Source organism: Python bivittatus, unplaced genomic scaffold (genome assembly GCF_059951505.1).
Source record: "Python bivittatus isolate LINGU-HERP-01145 unplaced genomic scaffold, Pbiv_v1 ctg000590_np1212, whole genome shotgun sequence".
Taxonomy (NCBI): Eukaryota; Metazoa; Chordata; class Lepidosauria; order Squamata; family Pythonidae; genus Python; species Python bivittatus.
Window position 1 is genome coordinate 24,119,533 of NW_028277086.1, and position 19,819 is coordinate 24,139,351.

Genomic DNA, 19,819 nt, shown 5'->3' on the forward strand with positions numbered 1-19,819 from the left:
AATTCTTTTAACTCTTATTAATTTGCTGTTGAAAACTGTTGTCCACTGAAGCTTCTCTTTGCAACAAAGAGTTGATGTGATTTTGAGGAGGTTGTCAACATTCTACTCAGTGGTTGTCAAAATAGTCAAGTCACAACCATGCAATGCCTTTGAAGCAGGACGTTGATTGCATAGTTGTGGCTGCTCCCTTGACTATTTTGAGCCCCCCGCCCTCATGAATACCCTGCTTCCATTGAAAAGCTATACAAAAAGGCTTGGAAATTGGGTCTCTGTGATAAGAAAATTGAACAAATGGATCCAAATATGTTGATATTAGCTCTGAACTGAGAGACAGCTTGGTGTAGTGATTAAGGCATGAGGCTAGAAACCAGGAGACCATGAGTTCTAGTCCCGCTTTAGGCACAAAGCCAACTCGCTGACCTTGGGCCAGTTACTCTCTCTCAGCACTAGGAAGCAAGCAAGAGCAAACCACTTCCAAAATCTTGCCAAGAAAAGTGCAGGGATTCGTCCAGGCAGTCACCAGAAGTCAGCAATGACTTGAAGGCACCAAAAAAAAAAAAAAAAAAAGCTCTGAATTAGATTCTCCCTCCGACACTTTCTTGGAGGTTTGCCCTGGGTGGAAGAAGGATTTCTGTGAAACTGGAACAACACTGAGAGATGGAAGCCAAGGGGCTGTAACTGAGATTTTGGTTCTTCAGATTATATTTATAATAGCATGAGGTGGTTCTCATCTAAGAATAGTATTCTTGCATCCTGAGGCCTCAGAATTTCCAGAGGCACTTGATGCTACAAGGTTGGGACTCTAATACATAAGCATTCAGTGGACATTTATCTATTTTGTTTATAAACATTGAACCAGGGGAAAAGTAAAGAAGCCTTTGTGTAGCATGACTCCTAATTACAACAGTGGACATATCCACGTAGTTTCATTGCAGCCATACTACTGTTATTGGCTTCTTCAGGGATATTTTTTAACTTCCCCATCTGGCCTACAGCCCTTGCTGGTCTTCCTCCAAGTCCTAGCTAGGTCTGACCCTGCTTTTGGGATCAATCAAGGTTGGCCAGGTGCTGCAAACTTCCTTGCCTGTAGAACCAGAAAAGAATGAAGCCAATTCATTTCTTCTACAGAACTGTTTTCTTACCTTGGCAACTTCCAGATATTTGAACTTCAACCCAGAATTCTCAGCAATGTTCCTGCAGGCTGGGGAATTTGGGGAGTTGAAGTCTGTATATCTAGAAGTTGCCAAGGTTGGGAAGCACAGCTGCTAATTTTGTGGCAGGTCAACAAAGAAATCACAGTTATTTCAAGTACTTCACAGCTCTCTTTATTCTTTCTCCTGCCTCATTTTCTCTCAGTAGAAACTGCTTCTAGCTGTTGCTATTTCTCTCACAGGATCATCTATTTGTTATCATTTCCCAAATTGAAGAGTATTACATGCAATATAGATAATTTTCCAGGATTTGTAATGCCAACCTATTTCTCCTTTCCCAATCTTTCCTATGGTTGCTCCCAGCGTTCAATTTCAATTTCAATTCAGTTTCAGCTGAATGAATGTAGATGCTAGTTCTATAATCAGTCCTGAAAACTATATATTCTACTGACTGACTGTTTTGTCCATTAAATACTAGATACCCAGGATACCTGAATGCACTGTAGCAAACATTATAGTGTTTGAAGAGAGAGGCATGTTTATCTCCTTTCCAAGATACAATATTTATAGCAGACTAGTGGGTCACACATTTGGCATGAAAAGCAGCTCCGAGGCTAGGAATTACTTTAACAATAGTGACTTTGACATCTTCAGAATTACTTTTTTTTTTTTCCTGAATGCATGGGGAGGGTAAAGGAGATTGCATGCAGAGTGGGGTAGACCTCTTTTATGCACTTAGATGATTTATCATCCCATGGTCCCAAATATATGAAGACTTTTATTAATGTACTGATGTCATCTTCTGCAGCCCCTGTTCTCCATATGAAGAACGAAAGGAAAGCTTTAGGGATTTTAATGATTCCAAAGAATGGATGAGAGCCAGTGTGGTCTAGTGGTTAAGGCACCAGGCTAGAAACAGGGAGACGGTGAGTTCTAGTCCCTCCTTAGGCATGAAGCCAGCTGGGTGACCTTGGGCCAGTCACTCTCTCATCCCTAGGAAGGAGGCAATGGCAAACCACTTCTGAAAATCCTTGCCAAGAAAACCACAGGGAGTAGTCTAGGCAGACACCAGGAGTCAAAAACTGACTTGAAGGCACAGAAAAAGAAAAAGAAAAAGAAAAGCAATGTACAGGTCATATGCCCTCCTGTTCATATTTGTGACACTCATGGAAGCATCTGGTTGGTGACTGTGTGACACAAATGCTTGATTAGAGAGACCATTTGCCTAATCAAAGATGACTCATCAGTTCTTATGGACAATGAATGAACAGAACTAGGATTCTGAAAGCAATGGACGTAAAATGCACTTACTGATGCATGCTACTGATGAAAATAATGCTGTTTGGCTAAGTTTGTTTCTTACATCTTATTTTTCTGGTTGCAAGGTACTCGCTGAGGAAAAATAACAGGAACTGGCTGGAGATTGATCCTGTCAGTGGCAGGATATATACAGCTGCCCCACTGGATCGCGAAATTCAGCATACCTATATAGTAGAAATTGTTGCAACTGAGCAAAGTAAGAAAGCACAACTTTATTCCCCAGGGACATCTTGGAGTTTGAAAGGGCCTTGGCCAAAGTGCCTTCTAGCAGGTTCTACGTTTGACTCTTTCCATATTTGGTGGCAGTGGCTGGGAGTAGCAAGATATACTATTTATAATTTTCCATGTTCAGATCAATGCTGCATTATGCACTTTAGGGCACTTAAAATGGCAGCTTGCACTGCCTGGAAAGATGGTCCAGACCAGATGTGTGTGCTGCTGGGAGTCTTTACCAGGGCACCGGGATGCCATTGGCTGCCAGGAGATTGCAGGTGCTAGCACCAATTTTGGCCTTCTCTTGATAAGAATTTTAGCTACTTATAAGCCTGAAATGGGGCTACCTCACACCTTAAATAAGACAAGCTGGCTGTAATGGGGGTTGTAGATGAAGCCAGTTCTCCTTCTCTTTTTCTCTGTTATGAACTAGAAATTGGTTGCCTGTTATTTCCAGCATTAGAGCAATAGAGAGAAGTGTTTTCTTACAGAGGTGATAGCAATTGCTGTTCCCAAATGCAATCACTGCTACCCCACAAATATTGGGCCTACAAAACAACTTCTAAATTTTGAAATCTGCCCCTTAGCTTTGTTCTTCTTTGTAGTGTCTACAAGCATTACCATCCAGCTATATGTTTCTCAAAGCAAGTTTAAAATATCATCTTGCTCTATTCAAACATACAGGCGAAGCATCTAAAAGCTGTGCTGTACAGCTGATATTGCACGTCACAGATGTCAATGATAATCCTCCATATTTAGCAAAGAGTACAGTGTTCTTCTGCCACCCTCTCCAAAAAGGCGAGAGTGCAGAATTTGAAGTTGATGATCCAGACACACACCTTCCAGTATTCACATACACCCTCTCTGGAGAGCATGCGAACAACTGGATCATTTCTAAAGCAGATGGTAAGTTTGTGGTAAGCTGGGGACAAGACACTCTTCATTTAGGATTCTTTGTTTTAAGACGTATCTCTATAGACTCCTTAGGATACATCTGAGTTACTTATTACTTTCTTCTAGTTGGTCCATACAAATGAACATATTTCTTATGGGTGTTAGATATGCGAATGCATCTTTTACTGTTTTGGAAGAGTAATAGTCCTCTTGAGGAATCAGGTCAGGAATCTGGGCTTTGTATCTGAAAACTGAGATTACTGCTGTAGCCAAGAAATCTTTTGCCTAACTTAAACTGGGGCCATTTCTGAGGAGGTCAGATCTGCCCACGGTGACACCTACTTCTGTTATATCCAGACTGAATTATTGCTACTCACTCTATTTGGGACTATCTTTGAAGAGCCTTCAGATATGGTCATTGGAGCAACATGCATCTGCAAGAATGGCAGTGGGTGTTTACAGGCAGAACCATGTTGCACAGTCCTTCAGAGGCTGCAGTAGCTAACTCTTGTGTTGAGGCACAATTCAAACTGTTGGTGATAACACCTAAAACCTTAGAGAATATCTCAGGAATCACCTCTTTTTATACCAACCTGCCTGCTTCCTAAGATTTGACAGATACTCCCTTCTTTTGCTCTAACTGTGGCGGATGCATATTTGATGGAGACAAGAGAAAAGACACAATCTTTTCATTGGCCACATCTAAGCTCTGGAATTATCTTTGGAAGCCAAGTTAATATCCTCTCTGTTAGGGTTCCATCCACTGGTTACAAGCTTTGGTGTTTTTTTTAGGAAAGTATTCTCTCCATAGGCAACATTAATTTTAGAAGTTGCTATCTCCTGCTTCTACTTGTTTGATAATGTTTATTAAATATTTTTGTAATTGTTTTTGTAAATGTTTGGTATTTTATTTCTTTTTCTTTTTTGTCTTTTAAACACCTAATGTTTGTACTCATTTTAAATATTGTAAACTCATCTGGGTAAAAACTGTCCACAAGGACATACTAGAAATACACACACACACACACACACACACACACACAAATAAATAAATAAATAAATAAATAAATAAATAAATGCTGAAATCAGCCATATTGAAATCAATGAGCCAGTAAAGATTTGGGTATTTGTTTGGATTGTGGCCAAAGAGTAAAGACCTTATATTGCTTCAATTATTTAGGTATTTATTAATTATTATTGCCATTATAATAATTACAATTATCACCATTTATTTTGTCAGGCAAACATGCTTACATTTCCCCAACAAACTTGAATCTTGAAGAAAAAATCTATAATGTATCACTGAAAATTAATGACAATGGGAGGCCACCAATGGAAAGAGTTGTCAATCTGAAAGGTATACAATGAAAATGCCATTCATTGTGCTTTCAACATTTTCTTTTTAGCACATGCTAGAGTTTTGCTTATAATGGATCTATGCTTTTTATTATAGTGAATGTGTGCAGGTGTGTCGATGAAAGGTGTTTTATAGAAATTGAAAATCCAAATCCATTTCCAACAGTAGGAGTAGCAGTTGGCATTCTGGTTGGTGTTCTGCTAGTTATTGGTAAGTGTGTGTTTTAAATCATATGGTTGTTAATATGTCTGATTACTAGAAGCTACACTAGGACTTCCACCCATTTTTTGTTTCATGGAGTGGCATTTATAATTGATGGAGGAATAAGGGAGCAGTAAAGCGGTAAAAAATAATATGGAATTCTTGATGCTCTCTGAGCTTGGTTGTTTGCTTGCAGACATTTCATCACTCAGCTAGGTAACACCATCAGTGTAAATGCTGATGATGTTACCTAGTCAGGTAATGAAACGTCTGCAAGCAAACAACCAAGCTCAGAGAGCACAAGAACTCCTCATTTCAACCCTGAGCTACATATACGGTATTCTCTTCTATTGGAAAAAACTGATATTACTGCAATACAATGTTTGCAAAAGAATACAGTGTTTTGGACAATATATAATTCTAGGTATGCTTTGTTTATTACCACCTTAATTTATATTTACAAATTCTTATAGATATGCTTGCAGACAGACAGACACACACACACACACACACACAAACAATTGTCATCAGGAGTATGCCGGCCTGCAAATTTGTCTGAGTTCTTGTTGCTTGCAATCACTTGCTGTTTTCAGCTATCAGCAGAATTTTGTTTGTTGGGAAAGTGATGGGTGAGAAATTGGGAATGAAAGGATAGATAAAGAGATCATAAAATACTAAGTCCAGCTAACTGTGTCATCTAATTCAGTGTTACCTACCTAGGCCTGGTTGATACCTTATGCTAAGCTTTAGATTCTTTAATTATAGTCTACTGGAAAAAAAAATCACAATTGGCATTAAAAAACCATATTACAATTTAATGTGCAATGTGAATTTAGTCACTGATTGGGCTATTCAGGGTTTTAGATTGGTGTATTTCCTAGCCCCAGAAAAAAGTCCTTAAGGATTGCATCTTGGACTCTACTGCATAGATCTCTCACATTAGAAATGGTGATTGACCCAAGTTTTCAGCATTCATCAAGAATAATTTTAGAGGTAGAAATGTTTTTGATATTCAAAAATTGGATATATTCAGTAAATATTCCAGTTACTTCTGATAGTTACAAACTATGGGCATTTTCAGCATTTTGCTCAAAACATAATTAACACGTTGCTTATATCCGTAGATCTCTAATAAATTTCATTTTGATTCTATTAATTTATTCTCCAAGTGCCAACTTTCTACAGTTGGATAATATTTACTGTGTTTAGCCTGAACAAGACAGTTTGATAATACTAGACTACATTGTGCTGCATCGCTTCCCTGGAGATGAAATAAGAATCCTTGGGGGAATTTGAAAACACTAAAGAAGCCAGGATGACTGACAGACCGACTAAAGAATTTGCCCTTTCAATGTATAAATAAATAATAATAATATTTAGAATATAGCTCTCTGTGTTTTTAAAAAGATAGAACTTGTGGAAGTAGACTCAGTTAGCTGAGATCTGGATTTTTAGAGGAAAAATATTTATAATTCATACATTACATAAAACAGGCTTAATTTAACACTTGCCTGAGTGAGAGATCCGATCCAAAGTTCATATTTGAAAGCAAGAGCCACCATAGACCCATTCTATTGAATTTCTTGGCCAGGAGCTCTTGAAATTGTGGAGTTAAGAAAAATAAGCAAAACTGAAGCATCCCACATTTTGAGCTGAAGGTCAGCATAAGTTGTCTCTCAAGGGATGTAGATACAATAATTGCATCTCCAGAACACAAGCCCAGTACATCCATGAAGGCATGGCCATTTGCAAGGCAATGTCCTTTAGTATCAGAAGTGGTCTTCATCAGGCCTGCATAAGACCTAGTCTGCTGGGAACTATTTGGCAACCCCTTTACTCAGATGGGCAGTAATGATATATTGCGCGTTAACTAGGGTGGGTTGCCCATTCACAGGATAAATGGTTGCACTGATGAAATGAGACCCTTTTGTAGTCTGGATTCCAAAATGGCCTTGACAGCTATGCTGATCCTAGATAAAATGACAGATGCTGGTTCCATGGGAGGGATTATTGCTCAGTTGTAGCACACAAATGTTTTTGTTTGAGGACAGTTCCAGGACCAGGACCAGGACCTTGCATCTTTGGTAAAGAAGTTTTTATGGTGTAGTTTTCTTACTAACCTGGTTTGACTCTGCTTAGCTTTTCAAGTTCGGCTGGCAGCTTAATGTTGCCTCCTAACTAGGTTCATGTTTAAATTAGGAACTATGAAATTAAATTACCTAGCTGTAATTAATTTTCTATCAACAGAAACCACACCAATATATTCAGAACTATTAACCCTATCATTGTTAACTGACCATATGTTTTGGAAGATAACCATGTAAGAGGTTCTGTAACTTAGCTTGGAGAGTCTTTGACTGTACTAAGTCAGACCTGGCTTATTTGTGTTTGGTTTAACAAGTTATGTGAATCCAGCCCCTATGTTTTATAAGCCTTTTTTTTTTTTTGCTTTAACACAATGTATGAACCCAAACAGCTATGGGTTAAACAAACCATGTACTTAGGCAATATATGAACCCACTCAAACCCTGGTTTAAGACCAAAATATAGTACTACTAATATATTACGATGTTTCTTAAGGCACAATACTCACTGATGTCATTTAGATTAATCTCATGTGAGTGTTCATAAGATTGCATTGTTATGAGAGATTGTGAGGAAGCAGAGAAAGGAAGAGAGACCAGACAGAAATACTCAAGAGAGAGAAGGCAAGTCTGTGGGTAGCTTATCTCATAAATAGCAACTCGGCCAGGTTATAAGAAACCTGGGAAGAATCATTCAAAGAGACTCTGTCTTAATGAACCAGGAATGGAAATTTCTCCTACCGTTTCCAAGCTTTTGTATTGTCTTCAGACTAGTATTAAAGATACCTTTACTGAAATCTGTGTAGTCCTTGTTTCTTTGATCTTGCCTAACTGAATAGAGCTGACAATTGTTAAGGCTCACTCTGGAACATACTTAATGGAGAATAAGCTCCGCTGAACACAATGAGATTTTTTTTGGTTAAGTACATATAGGCACTGTAGAGGTACAGATCTATTTTGCCTGTGACATATTTACAAAATATGGTTTTGCTTAAAGCAACTTTCCTGGACCTAGCACCTCATAGATGTTTTAGATTACAAGACCCATGTTCCCCAGCCAGCCCATGAACTGAACTAGCAGGGGAAGAGGTAGGGTTTCAATATATCTAGAGGGCTCTAGTTTGGGAAAAACTAGGTTGAATAAAATTTAAATTTGTTTTCCTGTTTGTTTGCTTAGGTGTCATTTTGGGAATAGTGTTTTTAAACCTCGAACGTAAAAAGAAGAAAGAACAAAGCGCTGTTGCCATCAGGCCCTCTGAACTGCGAACCTTGACATAAAGGGTTAAGTGAAAGTGGACATTCAGGTTTTCATGTTTTACGTTGTTGTTTTCTCCCATCAGTGAATGTCAGAAGCCTTTGCCACAAATGATGCATTTGCTATCTTTCTTTCCCCCAGTTTTTAAGCAGAGGAGTAGAACTTCCCAGTCATATGGAGGCTGTGGAGTCAAAGTGCACATCATGTGAAATGTATGCCAGCATGTAAAGAGCATGAAACATCAGTGACAAGCTACTGTGCAGGATTGGTGGAGGCAACTTCTCCTAGAACTAATACATGCTTGGTGGGAAAGGTTTTCATAGTCCCAATAGTGTTACCCACCATGAATTAAATAAAGTAATAGAAAAGCCTGGCAGGTTAATATCCTATGTAGTTTGGTCTTTAGGGAGAAAAACCAAAATAGAGCAAAAATGACCATCAAATTATGAGCCTGCAACCCAATCCTGCTTAGTCTGATTACCTTTACTCCCTAGTACAGATGTTTAGAAGTGCAACTAAAGTGACAGCTCTTTGCTTTTTTTTTCTAAGAGGAAGCCTTGTTGAACACAGTGTGGTTTACTTCCAAATAAATACATATAAAAGTTGTGTTGTGTATAATTCCCAATTTGGTGCCACACAAGTATATGCCATCTCATCCTGCTTAAAGGTAAAACCAACCTTCATATACTGAAAAAGAAGCACAAATACTCCTCACAGGTTAAACAGGAATCTGTAAAGACCTGCCACTGAAATTAGTCACTGTTCCTTAATTCCTTTAGTAAATATTGACTGTTAAAAGGCAAACTTCACTTTCCTTCAGCTCTGTTTGTTCTAGAGATGGCCTGATCAATTTTACAGCAATTCAGATATGAAAGGAAATTAATAAGCCTATCTTGAATTCCCATAAGTTTATATTGAACTGAACCTTGTGATAACTGCGAGTGAGATGTTTTCTTAGAATTTCATCCTTTTTTGCTGATATTCTGAACTATTCTGGACTGTTTCTGGGCACTTCAGCTTCTCACAACTGATAAATAGAAGGGACCAGAACATAACTATCCAAGACTGCATTTTATAGGCTCCAACCTTAGATCTCATTAAGGAATATCAAAAGGACTATACAGTGGGACCTCTAGTTACGAACTTAATCTGTTCCGTGACTCTGGTTGCAACTCGAGTTGGTCTCAAGTCGAGGTAAATTTTCCCATAAAGTTCAATGTAAATACGGTTAATCCATTCCGCCCTCCGAATTTGGTCGCACCACAAGGCAAATTTCCCCATAAGGTTCAATGTAAATACGGCTAAACAGTTCTGAAACATATGCATTTTATTTTTAAACCTCAAAAACCTTCCAAATGCCACAAAAACCTTCCAAACGCCACAAAACACACCACAAGCCTCACCGAACGTCTCCTTGCTACCGCGATCTCACCAACAGGAAGCCACGACCACGTGGCAGCAGGGAATATGGCCGCGGATCCGGTTTGTAAGTAGAGGCAAGTTCGTAAGTAGAGGTAAATTTTTGGGGCCGGAGCTGGTTGTATCTCGAAAAATTCGTAAGTAGGGGCATTCGTAAGTAGAGGTACCACTGTACAACCGATGAAGGAACTTCCTACAAATTGCTATAAGAAAGGCGCTTAGATATACCACAAGATCTTGTCCAAATATTTTCTATCTAGTATTCAAAATACAGTTATGAGGCTGCTGCCCAATTAACTCTGGATATACAAAATTCCAGATACATAATTTTTGACTATGTGCCATTGTCATCCCTACTAAGAAGATCAGATGAGAAGATCAACTTCATAGGAAAACTAGACTTTATTGAGATAGGCTATAATAACCAAACCTTGCAAGTCTGATTGTGCTTTATTTCCCCTCCTCGCAGGTGACAAGGGAGGTGTCTATCTGAGCTGCTTCCAAATATTTTGCTTCCCATTTTGTTTTGTTTCAACCGTCTTTGCCTAGGTAATGGTTCTTGCATATTTCTGTCAAAGTCATCTCTTTTGCTCTCTGTGGCCATCAAGCCAGTGTTGACTCTTAGTGACTGCATAGACAGACCTTCAGCAGGATGATCTGTCCTCAAACTGCTCTTCAGGACTTCCAATGGTCCCCCATTGCTCTTGCAATTCACTCTATCCACCTTGCTGCTGGTCTTCCTCTTCTCTTTCCTTCCATCTTTCCAGCATTAGAGGCTTCTAAAGTGAGCTAGGTCTTCACGTAATAAAATATGATAATTTGGTTCTGGCCATCTGTGCCTTGAGTGAGAACTCTGGATTGATTTCTTTTACAAACGCATTATTCTCAGAACATATGGCACACACACCCCTTGTTAATATGGGAGACTATTGATTTATATCAGAAACTACAACTTTCTCTGACACAGCTATGGACATTCACATGACAAGAGAGAAATGGAGATTGGTTCAGTACTGTTTTTTGTGCTATGATGGAGACCATTTTGCTGTATCTTTCAAATCTGCTCCCATAACAATCCATGGTGGATGCCTTCTACATCTTTAGCTTGTTGATGAAACACCTAAAGTCCTTTACAGCAACCCAGTGTAGAAAGACTTAGTATTCCTCAGTAATGAATTACAAGCTGGTCTCTTTTGTAAATCCAGTATAAGAAAGTTATCCAGGTCACTCTTGTGGTTTGATAAAACATGAACTGGTTTCATTTGTATATCCGGTGTAGTTCTAATTCCACATCATTCCCACAGTCATTTTTAGATCCACTTTCAAATCAGACTCAGTCTTATCCGGTAAAGGTTGTTCCTTTTCCATATCATCTTCCAAACACAGTCTGTCTATAATGTGAGACATTTTTAAAATTAACTTCTGGGTCCATTGTTCACAAATATCCTTCAATATGTCCAACGTTAAAGTATTTTGCTCCATTCCTATTAGCATGTTTAAATGCTCTTCTTCTTTAATTGTAATCTTTAATTCCTTCTGGTTCCCTCTAGTGTCCAACCTTCAAAGTCCCTTGTTATATATATGGGGAACACACACACACACGCTTCAAAATATCAGCATTTTCCCATGGACAGGATTCTTATAAATAGTTTCAGAATCTTATTTCAAATTCATCTGGACCTAGTCTGTTTATAACTTTCCAGAATCAACACTCTAATCACCTTTTTGCTGTTTATTCCACCCCCACCAAAAAGAATTTTTTAAGTCCTTAAAGTTGTATAAAACTTATTTCACTAAGGATTGAAGGGAACTTGCCTAGTGAAGTAAAACCTGCTGTTATGAAGGTTCCTAATATCCAAAAAGCAGTTAACAAGCAATTTTCAAAAGTGGTTAAAAAAGGAAGTGTGCAAACCCAGTGTCCTTTTTAAAGATGCTGTACCATAGTTTGGGCTACAATGGTTTCCCTTGTTTCCCAGCGCTCTAAACCTGCCAGAGATTGCTATTTTGCAGTCTCCTCATGAAGATCAGCTGCCTGGAGCACTTGTGGGCAATTCCGGTCCTCTTCTTGTCTGGAGAGGAATCACAAAGAGTCAGCTTTTCATTCCAGCTCTTCATTCTGCTGCAGTCATCAGTTCTACTCTCAGCAGAACTGTCTTCAGTTCACCATTTCTTCCCCGTTAAAGTTGTGAAGAATTTTGTGAGAAGAGACAAAGAAAAAATGAGAAGAAATCAAGTCCCAGGACTTCATTTGGGGGCATTAAGGATCAAGATTGTTAACAATAAAAGGAAGGAATATAAAGTTGGTTTTTTTGATCAAGGCTAAAATAGATATGTTGTTATCTCTGGGAACCCTTAATGGACTTTTGCTGACACCAGTACTGTACAACAGTGCTTTAAAGATTTGTTTATAGATAAGAGATGAGACATGGGAAGAAGAGTTCATTGGATGTATTTTAAGAGAAGGTGATAAGTTACTAAAATTGTTTATATTTGTTGTTATGAAGGGGGGAGTCATTTCTTTATATATCTTTCTTTTCTTTCTCTCTTTTCTGCACCTTCTATTTTTTCTTTTTCTTTTTTTCTTTTTTTAGTTTGTATTAGTTCTTTTCTTTTTAATTGTAACACTCAATAAAATTACTATAAAAAAATGAAATGAATTACAAGCCATTATCTGAAATATTTTCTACCATTTATCTGTGGGAGGCAAGCCTAGTGTGAGTTACCACATTTTTTTCTGTGTTTTTATTTGACATGGAAACTAATTGAACCACCTGAAATATGTATTGTCTTACCAGTTACATTCATATGATCTCAGCAAGTCTATGTATAGACAGTTTTCATGTATGACAGGGTTGTTGGGTTTTTTTTCCTGGCATATTCCTGGATAGTTACATACTTCACAGCAGTACTTTCTAGAACTGGTCTCAGAACATTAATACAAAAAAAGGTGGGGGGTGGAGAGTCATTTTCACTTTCCTTATTAATTCATCTGTACTAAAACTTTGAATATTTATGGGAAATTAACTGAAGAGATAAAATTCTATCCAGGCAACAGCTTACTCACATGATGAATAAAAATGGGGATGGGCAAGCATTCATGCCCCACTTCCAATCTTTTTTGTTTCCCCAATTTTAAAGCTTTCTAAGGAATTTTGCATGTTTCTAGAGCAATTTTATTTAATGTAAGTGGTAATGTAAGCAATTTTATTTTAATGTAAGTGATAGATTCTCAGAATTCAGAAACCCTTGAACAAAGGCGACATGAATTAAGAAAATCCTAGATAGTCTCTCCTAGATGTGGCAGACATGGCAGTGAATGTACATCCCTGAAGATTTACTGTACATTTTTTATATTTGTTAGCAGCCAAAATCAAGCACCGGCATTTCTGTATCTCAGCTTGCATTTGACAGTCAGTTCCACAGGATGTTTAATAATGGCATATGATTTGCATATCACATTGTATATAAGTTTTGCTGTGGATTTTCCAGATATTTTTAAAGAATTAAATACTTTTTGCTTAAGCACTAGAGTGTCTCTGATTGTTCTACCCTTGCAATACATCAACCAGTCATATGTTTTGCGCCACTGGACCTATCTTACAAATAGTTAGATATCCAGGTTACTCTAATTATAGCACTGACAGCTTAAGAGATGTATGTTCCAGCACATTTCAAGTCAGATTCCAGCATAGGTATGATATGCAGCAAAACAGATTTTAGCTTTGCCTATATCAGTGTTAACATTGGTATTTTTTGCAATAAGAACACATCTACAATATTTATCTGACAAGCCCTGTTTGCTTTGAGAAGACCTCTTATTAGATCAACCTGATGCCTTTTAGTCTGAGAAACCCATAGGCAAGATACAGGTGATAACACTTCAGGCTAGAGTGGTCATAGCATTTTAGATCACAAATTGTGCAGGCCCCAAATAAAATAAGAAGGATGGAAGGGCATACCAAAATATTCAGACTGATGCATTAGTCAGTTCATCCCCACGCCCCATTGCTGCAGTTAAGTTGTCACTATCCTCCAAGTTATTCTTTTGCAGGGATATACGTTTTGAATGTGATTCTTCTGTCTGCTACTAATGTTATTGCATAGTAATGGTAATGTTTGCGATAACACTAGTCCCATACCTGTCCTACTTTGCAACGGCTTCGTTTTGCAATTTTTTAAAGTGGTAAATATTTGCAATGCTACTTCTTTTGCAAAAAGAGCCCCGCTCATTAGCCTGTATTTTTCTATTACATTTTAAAAAATTATGTTTAAGAATACAGTTGCTTAAAGTCTTACATTTATATTAATTATATTTAAATTAATCAGATTCTAAGATCCTCAAACCTTAATTACCTTCTTGTGAAGAACAGGAGAGAAATATGGCTGTTCATAATGTGGTTTCTTTAGTTATGGCTTACTTAACATGATATGGAAACAGCAACACCAATGGAGATTTCCACAAGCATGATATTGCCTACTTCAGCCATAGTGTACATTCTAATAAATATTATTGTATATTTGTACTTTTTAAGATGGGGGGAAACTGAGCTTCTATATCTACAGACTTGTACGGGCCACCATTCCTGTGCATGATGCAGGAAAGTTTACACCCTACTCCTCCACTAGGGAATGATACATGGATCATTGGCCAAATTAGTAATGAGTGAACTCTAAGATCATAGACGGCACATCTGGAAATCTTCCTGCAGGCAAGATTGCTTATTTAACCAAAGCAGCAATGGAATCTGCACTGTGTCCAAAGCATCGAATTAGCATGGATAATAACCTTTTAAAGAAAGGCTTAAGTGTAAGAACAACTGCCTTAGTATAGGATGTTGGACTTAATTTCCTATGAGATCTACTTTTATTCCTTTTTTTTAATAACTTCAGCTATTTTCTAACTTTAGCTTAACTGCAGATTTTCTGCCAAGGACAATATTATAGCAAAATCAACCTGCTGATGGAATCACTGGGGAGTGTGTCCAAGACTCTCTTTCTTAGATGGTTTTGCTTTTGAGTTTCTTTTATTAGGCACAAAGATAGCAGAGAAAGTCTGAACCAGTCCCATTGTAATTTGGATCATTCCTCATCAAAGTTTAAATATTAACTCTAGAATTCATGATATCCCTGAATTAATGGTGGTTAAATATCCTTCATTGTAAATCCTGATAAATACAGACAATATTTGAAGAAAGCTATATAACTGTAGCTAAAAGGGAATGGTATGTATTGGGTTTAGGAACTGACAATACACATCTATACTATTAATAGATTGTTGATCATAAAAGTGACCTATCAATAATCATGGTGATGGGACAAGAGGCCAGAGTGGGAATGTACTTCTCTGCATCAAGAAAACCTGGTTCTCTAATCTGGCTAAAGGGGTGGACAATCAACAGGCTACCACTGTAAGAGCTTGATCCAAATTTTGCATCCTCAGAGGCTCCCAAGGTTCATAGACCTATTTTAGCAGCAGTATTTTTTCCTCTAAACGTGTACGTGCATATACATGTGTGGGTGTACACACAAAGCCTAAAATAGTTGTGTTAAGTTTTTGATAGGCTTAATGTACCTATTTTGAACTTGCGGGACCATTAGAATAAAACAGCCTCAGGAGACTCACATTATTAAATAAAAGATTGGATATGTAACTTAAGCTTTCTCTTGTTCAGTTCTTAAATAATTCAAATGGTGCCAGTAATTTTCAGAGAGCCCAATAAAATGATCTGCTTTTTCTTCTGAAATTTTTGCCAGTCAATACCCACCATCAAGCTGGATAGCCTTGTTTGTCCCACAGTTTTATCAACTCACTTCAGAAACCATGCATTCCAGTGTTTTTTTGGAAATGCCAGAAAAAGCTTATATAAATATTATGAAAGAATTGTAATAGTCCAAGGAAGAAACAACAGAATCTGAGCGATGTAAAACAAAAGTTGTTCAGGGAAGGGAAGAGGGAGAATTATATCTAAATAATTTTTGAGGCCTAATTTGAAAGATATAAAATAGAGGCAACAATCCTGTGTATATGTACTTGGGAATAAGGCCAATATAAAACAAGAATAAATATGCACAGAATGTCAACATAAGAAACAGGGAAAAACAGTTTGCTCTCAAATAACTACTCGTAACTTAAATGAGGTTCATTCTTGAGTACAGTTAGGATAATAGCTTGAAATCACAACATTTAATCCAGGATAAGCTTTGTGCATTAATACCATAATAAGTTAATAGAATCTTAGAATCATAGGGTTAGAAGGACTATCTAGTCCAGTGTTTCTCAGCCTTGGTGACTTTAAGACATGCTGGCTGGGGAATTCTGGAAGTTGAAGTCCATACATCTTAAAGTTTCTAAGGTTGAAAAGCACTGATCTAGTCCTATCTTTGCCCAAGCTAGGAATCCTCATGCAGTATTATCCTTGACAAATGGCTGTTTAATCTTTGCTTGAAAACTTCCAGTGCGAGAGCACCCACAACTGCAGGAGAGAGGCTGTTCCATTGCTTAATAATTCTCATGGTCAGGAAATTCCTCCTTATTTTGAGTATGGATCTCCCTCTGTTAACTTCCACTTGTAGACTCTTGTCCTACTCTCTGGCATGAAGGAGAATAAATCCACACCCTCTTCCTTGTAAGAGCCCTTCAAATATTGGAAGACTGCTATCATGTCTCCCCTTATGCTTCTCTACTTTAGGCTAAGCATACCAAGTTCCTTGAACCGTTAAATCTGTTAGTTTGTAAGGTACCGCCTATGTAATAATTGACTAATAAAGCTATCATAGGTGCCTGGAGTGCAAAAATGACAGGGAATGGTCATATGTGGCTTGCTAATATCACTTTTGTGGCCTCCAGAGCCCCCTTGCGTGAGTGGTGCAAGCATTTTGGTCCCACTTAAAACTCCACCCCCAAAATAGTTCAAATCCAACATGAGCAAACAGCGTGATACAGCTGCAAAAAAAGCAAATCCCAGCCATCCTGCACTCACACTCTGCCATCCTGTCCATCCTCCGGCCTTCCTGCACTTGGGCCATGCTATTCACTCGCCAGCTTTTCTGCGCTTGCACTATGCCATCCACCGGCCTTCCTGTGCTCATGCCATGCCATGCCATCCATCCCCAACCTTCCTGCGCTCATGGTGTGTCATCCACTTCCCAGCTTTCTTGCACTCACATGCAACCTGCACTGGGCCTTCCAGGGCCTCCTCTGGCCTCCCTCACCCCATTCCCTGCAGCATCCCCATAGAACTCCCACACTTCTTACCTGGGACTCCTGTCACTTCCTGCTTAATGACCCATCCGTCTTGGGGTTACTATGGCAACTGGGACTTCTGGGATTGTTGTTGGTAAGTGATGTGGTCATGTGATGTCATGCTTTACAACCACATCACTTAGCAACAGCAATCCCGGTCCCAATTGCTGTCATAGCCCAAGGACTACCTGTAGCTGCAATTGTTAATGAAAGGGAAAAATCTCCTTCAAATTGAGATGGACTTCTGTGGCTTTATGGACACATGCATAGAATTTTCTTGGCAATAGTACAAATGTGATTTGTCATAGTCTTACACCATGCAGGTAGTCCTCGACTTACGACCACAATAGGGACTGGAAAATTTGTCATTATGCAGTGCGGTCATTAAGTGAGGCATCACGTGACTGCACCTGATGTTATGACATTTTTTGCAGCAGTTGTTAAGTGAATCACGTGGTCATTAAGCAAATCATGTGGTTGTTAAGTGAATCATGTGGTTCCTCATTGACTCTGCTTCTTGGAAGCTGGCTGGGAAGGTCACAAATGGTGATGATGTGACCCCAGGATACTGCAACTGTTATAAATACATGCCGGTTGCCAAGTGCCTGAATTGTTATCACATGACCATGGGGATGCTGTGATGGTCAGAAGGGTGAGGACTGCTTGAAAGTCACTTTTTAAAGCACTGTTGTAATTTTGAATGGTTGCTAAATGAATGGTCCTAAGTCAAGGACTACCTGTAGTTTGCCATTACCTTACAGTTTTGGGGGATATTTTCCAGCTTCTCAATCTTGCCCATAGCATGGCATTTCCTAGTAGACCATCATCCAGTAGTAACAAGGCCTGATCCTGGTGAGTCAGGTGTTGATACTTTACAGCTTACAGCTCTTAATAGGAATTGTCAAGTAGCTTTGGGTTCACCCCATAAAGCATTATGTATTTCAAAATGAAAACCAAAATGCTATGTTCCTTTAAATTGAGAGGCAGACAATGGAAATGGATGTGCTTTTATGGTTGCCAAAAATTGAGAATACAAGTTTTGAAGATCACCCGTTCTCCATGAACTACTCTAATGGCAGCACTTGGCTGACTTTGTCTGGGTTGAAAATTTACAGCCTAAAAGATCTAGTTGTTCAAGTGAAGTCATAGTCAAAGCAAGACATTTTTGTGGACTATTCTTTGCACCTGATAGATTGAATGGATACAACTAATCTGGAAAGCCAAACTGTAGTTCTGATATTTAGTTTACCATGCAAATAACTCATCCTGCATCGTCTTCAAACTGCATGCAGATTTAGTCAAAAGTAAATAAGCTGTATTTAAATCAATGATCCTAGCTAACTTACTTTATTAATTGTGATGTATTTATCCTAAGCATGATTAATTCTGCATTCAGCTCAGTCCTGATGATGATGATGATGTCTACTCCAACCTTTTTAAAGGATTGAATTCACTTGTGTGCTATTCTATAATAAGATATGTTTGTTTTGAATTAGCAAATCAAGTTAAAGCATGTAATTTGAAAACCATAGTTTATGATTTAGCATGTTGTGTGAACTCAGGCAATAGTAGCTTCTTTAATAAACTGTGCTGCCTGATTTGAAGTAGAAGATGTTTGTTTGACCCTGTTGTGTAAGGAAGATAATCTTCCTTATGAATCTTCAATCCCTAAGAAGAAATAACATCATGAAGCTTCTTTAAGGCCTGTTTTAATGTTTCAGTCCAGATGCATTCTGATGCTAAGGCTATCCTTCCCCTTCTGGTTTATCATGGTTTCATAGTGGAGGTATAAAACTACCTGAAACCCTTGTCATAATGCTTTCTGGTTGACACTAAGAGTAACAACTGAATGATAGTCTATTGATGATCCACCAGTGTGTTTAATGTTCTTTATTATGGTAAGACATTGAGCACAAAATAAACTGTAACTTGTGAATAATCCTTTAAAAAAAGGCATAAAGGGGAATTAAATACCACTGCAGGCCCATCTGTTCCATCATTCCACTCATGATAAAAAGGATTACTTTGTTTATACTTCTAACTCTGTTTCTGAAGATGAAGTTTGGATAAGGTTAACTCCAAAGGAAACAGGGCTTTGTGGCTTTTTAAAACTTCTTCAAATGTAAATGCTTATGCTTAGAAATGGTGCCTTTTAAAACAAACTGTCAAACTGTAGCAAGGCCTATAGGAAAGTTAGCTATGACAAACAATGCAGTCATCAATGTCAACTCTGTTGTGGGTGGGAGCGACAAATACAGTACTTATGGTTGAGGAGAAGGCCCAAGAAATAACAGACTGTCTTTCTTTTAGTGCTCAAATACCAAGCAAGATCTCATCTGTCCCAGGCAACTGATCTACAGGTTGAGACCTGTGTATAAATCCATAATGTGGCTTGGTCAGTTTAGGTTTAGATTGTTGAATAAACTCAGCCATCTTAGTTTGTAAATTATGGTTTATGGCCCAGTGCGATTTGTGAATCCAGCTTTATGGCTCAACCAGCAAACCACGACTAAGGAAATCATGTGTCACTGTCTGATAGGTAGGGTGCCATTAGTGTGTGGTAGAAGCACAATAACATCAGATACATCAAAACATCATCATGAAAGACCATAATCCCTGATATTAGACTGGCTCCAATCCTGCTGGTCTTTTGTAAAGCACTGAAGACCTGGATGTGCTCCA

General features: G+C 38.3%; 1 protein-coding gene across 2 annotated transcripts in view; it reads left to right on the plus strand.

The window, feature by feature from the left end:
* The window catches only part of CDH17 (cadherin 17), a 36,704-nt gene extending 27,624 nt beyond the window's left edge, over positions 1-9,080 (plus strand). For both annotated transcript variants that reach the window (XM_015889646.3, XM_015889645.3), the window contains exons 14-18: positions 2,537-2,667; positions 3,369-3,590; positions 4,819-4,935; positions 5,032-5,145; positions 8,398-9,080. In XM_015889646.3, the coding sequence (XP_015745132.2) occupies positions 2,537-2,667; positions 3,369-3,590; positions 4,819-4,935; positions 5,032-5,145; positions 8,398-8,498 (685 nt within the window). In that variant the 3' untranslated portion in view covers positions 8,499-9,080. The remainder of the gene's footprint in view (positions 1-2,536; positions 2,668-3,368; positions 3,591-4,818; positions 4,936-5,031; positions 5,146-8,397) is intronic.
* Positions 9,081-19,819: the final 10,739 nt, after the last annotated feature.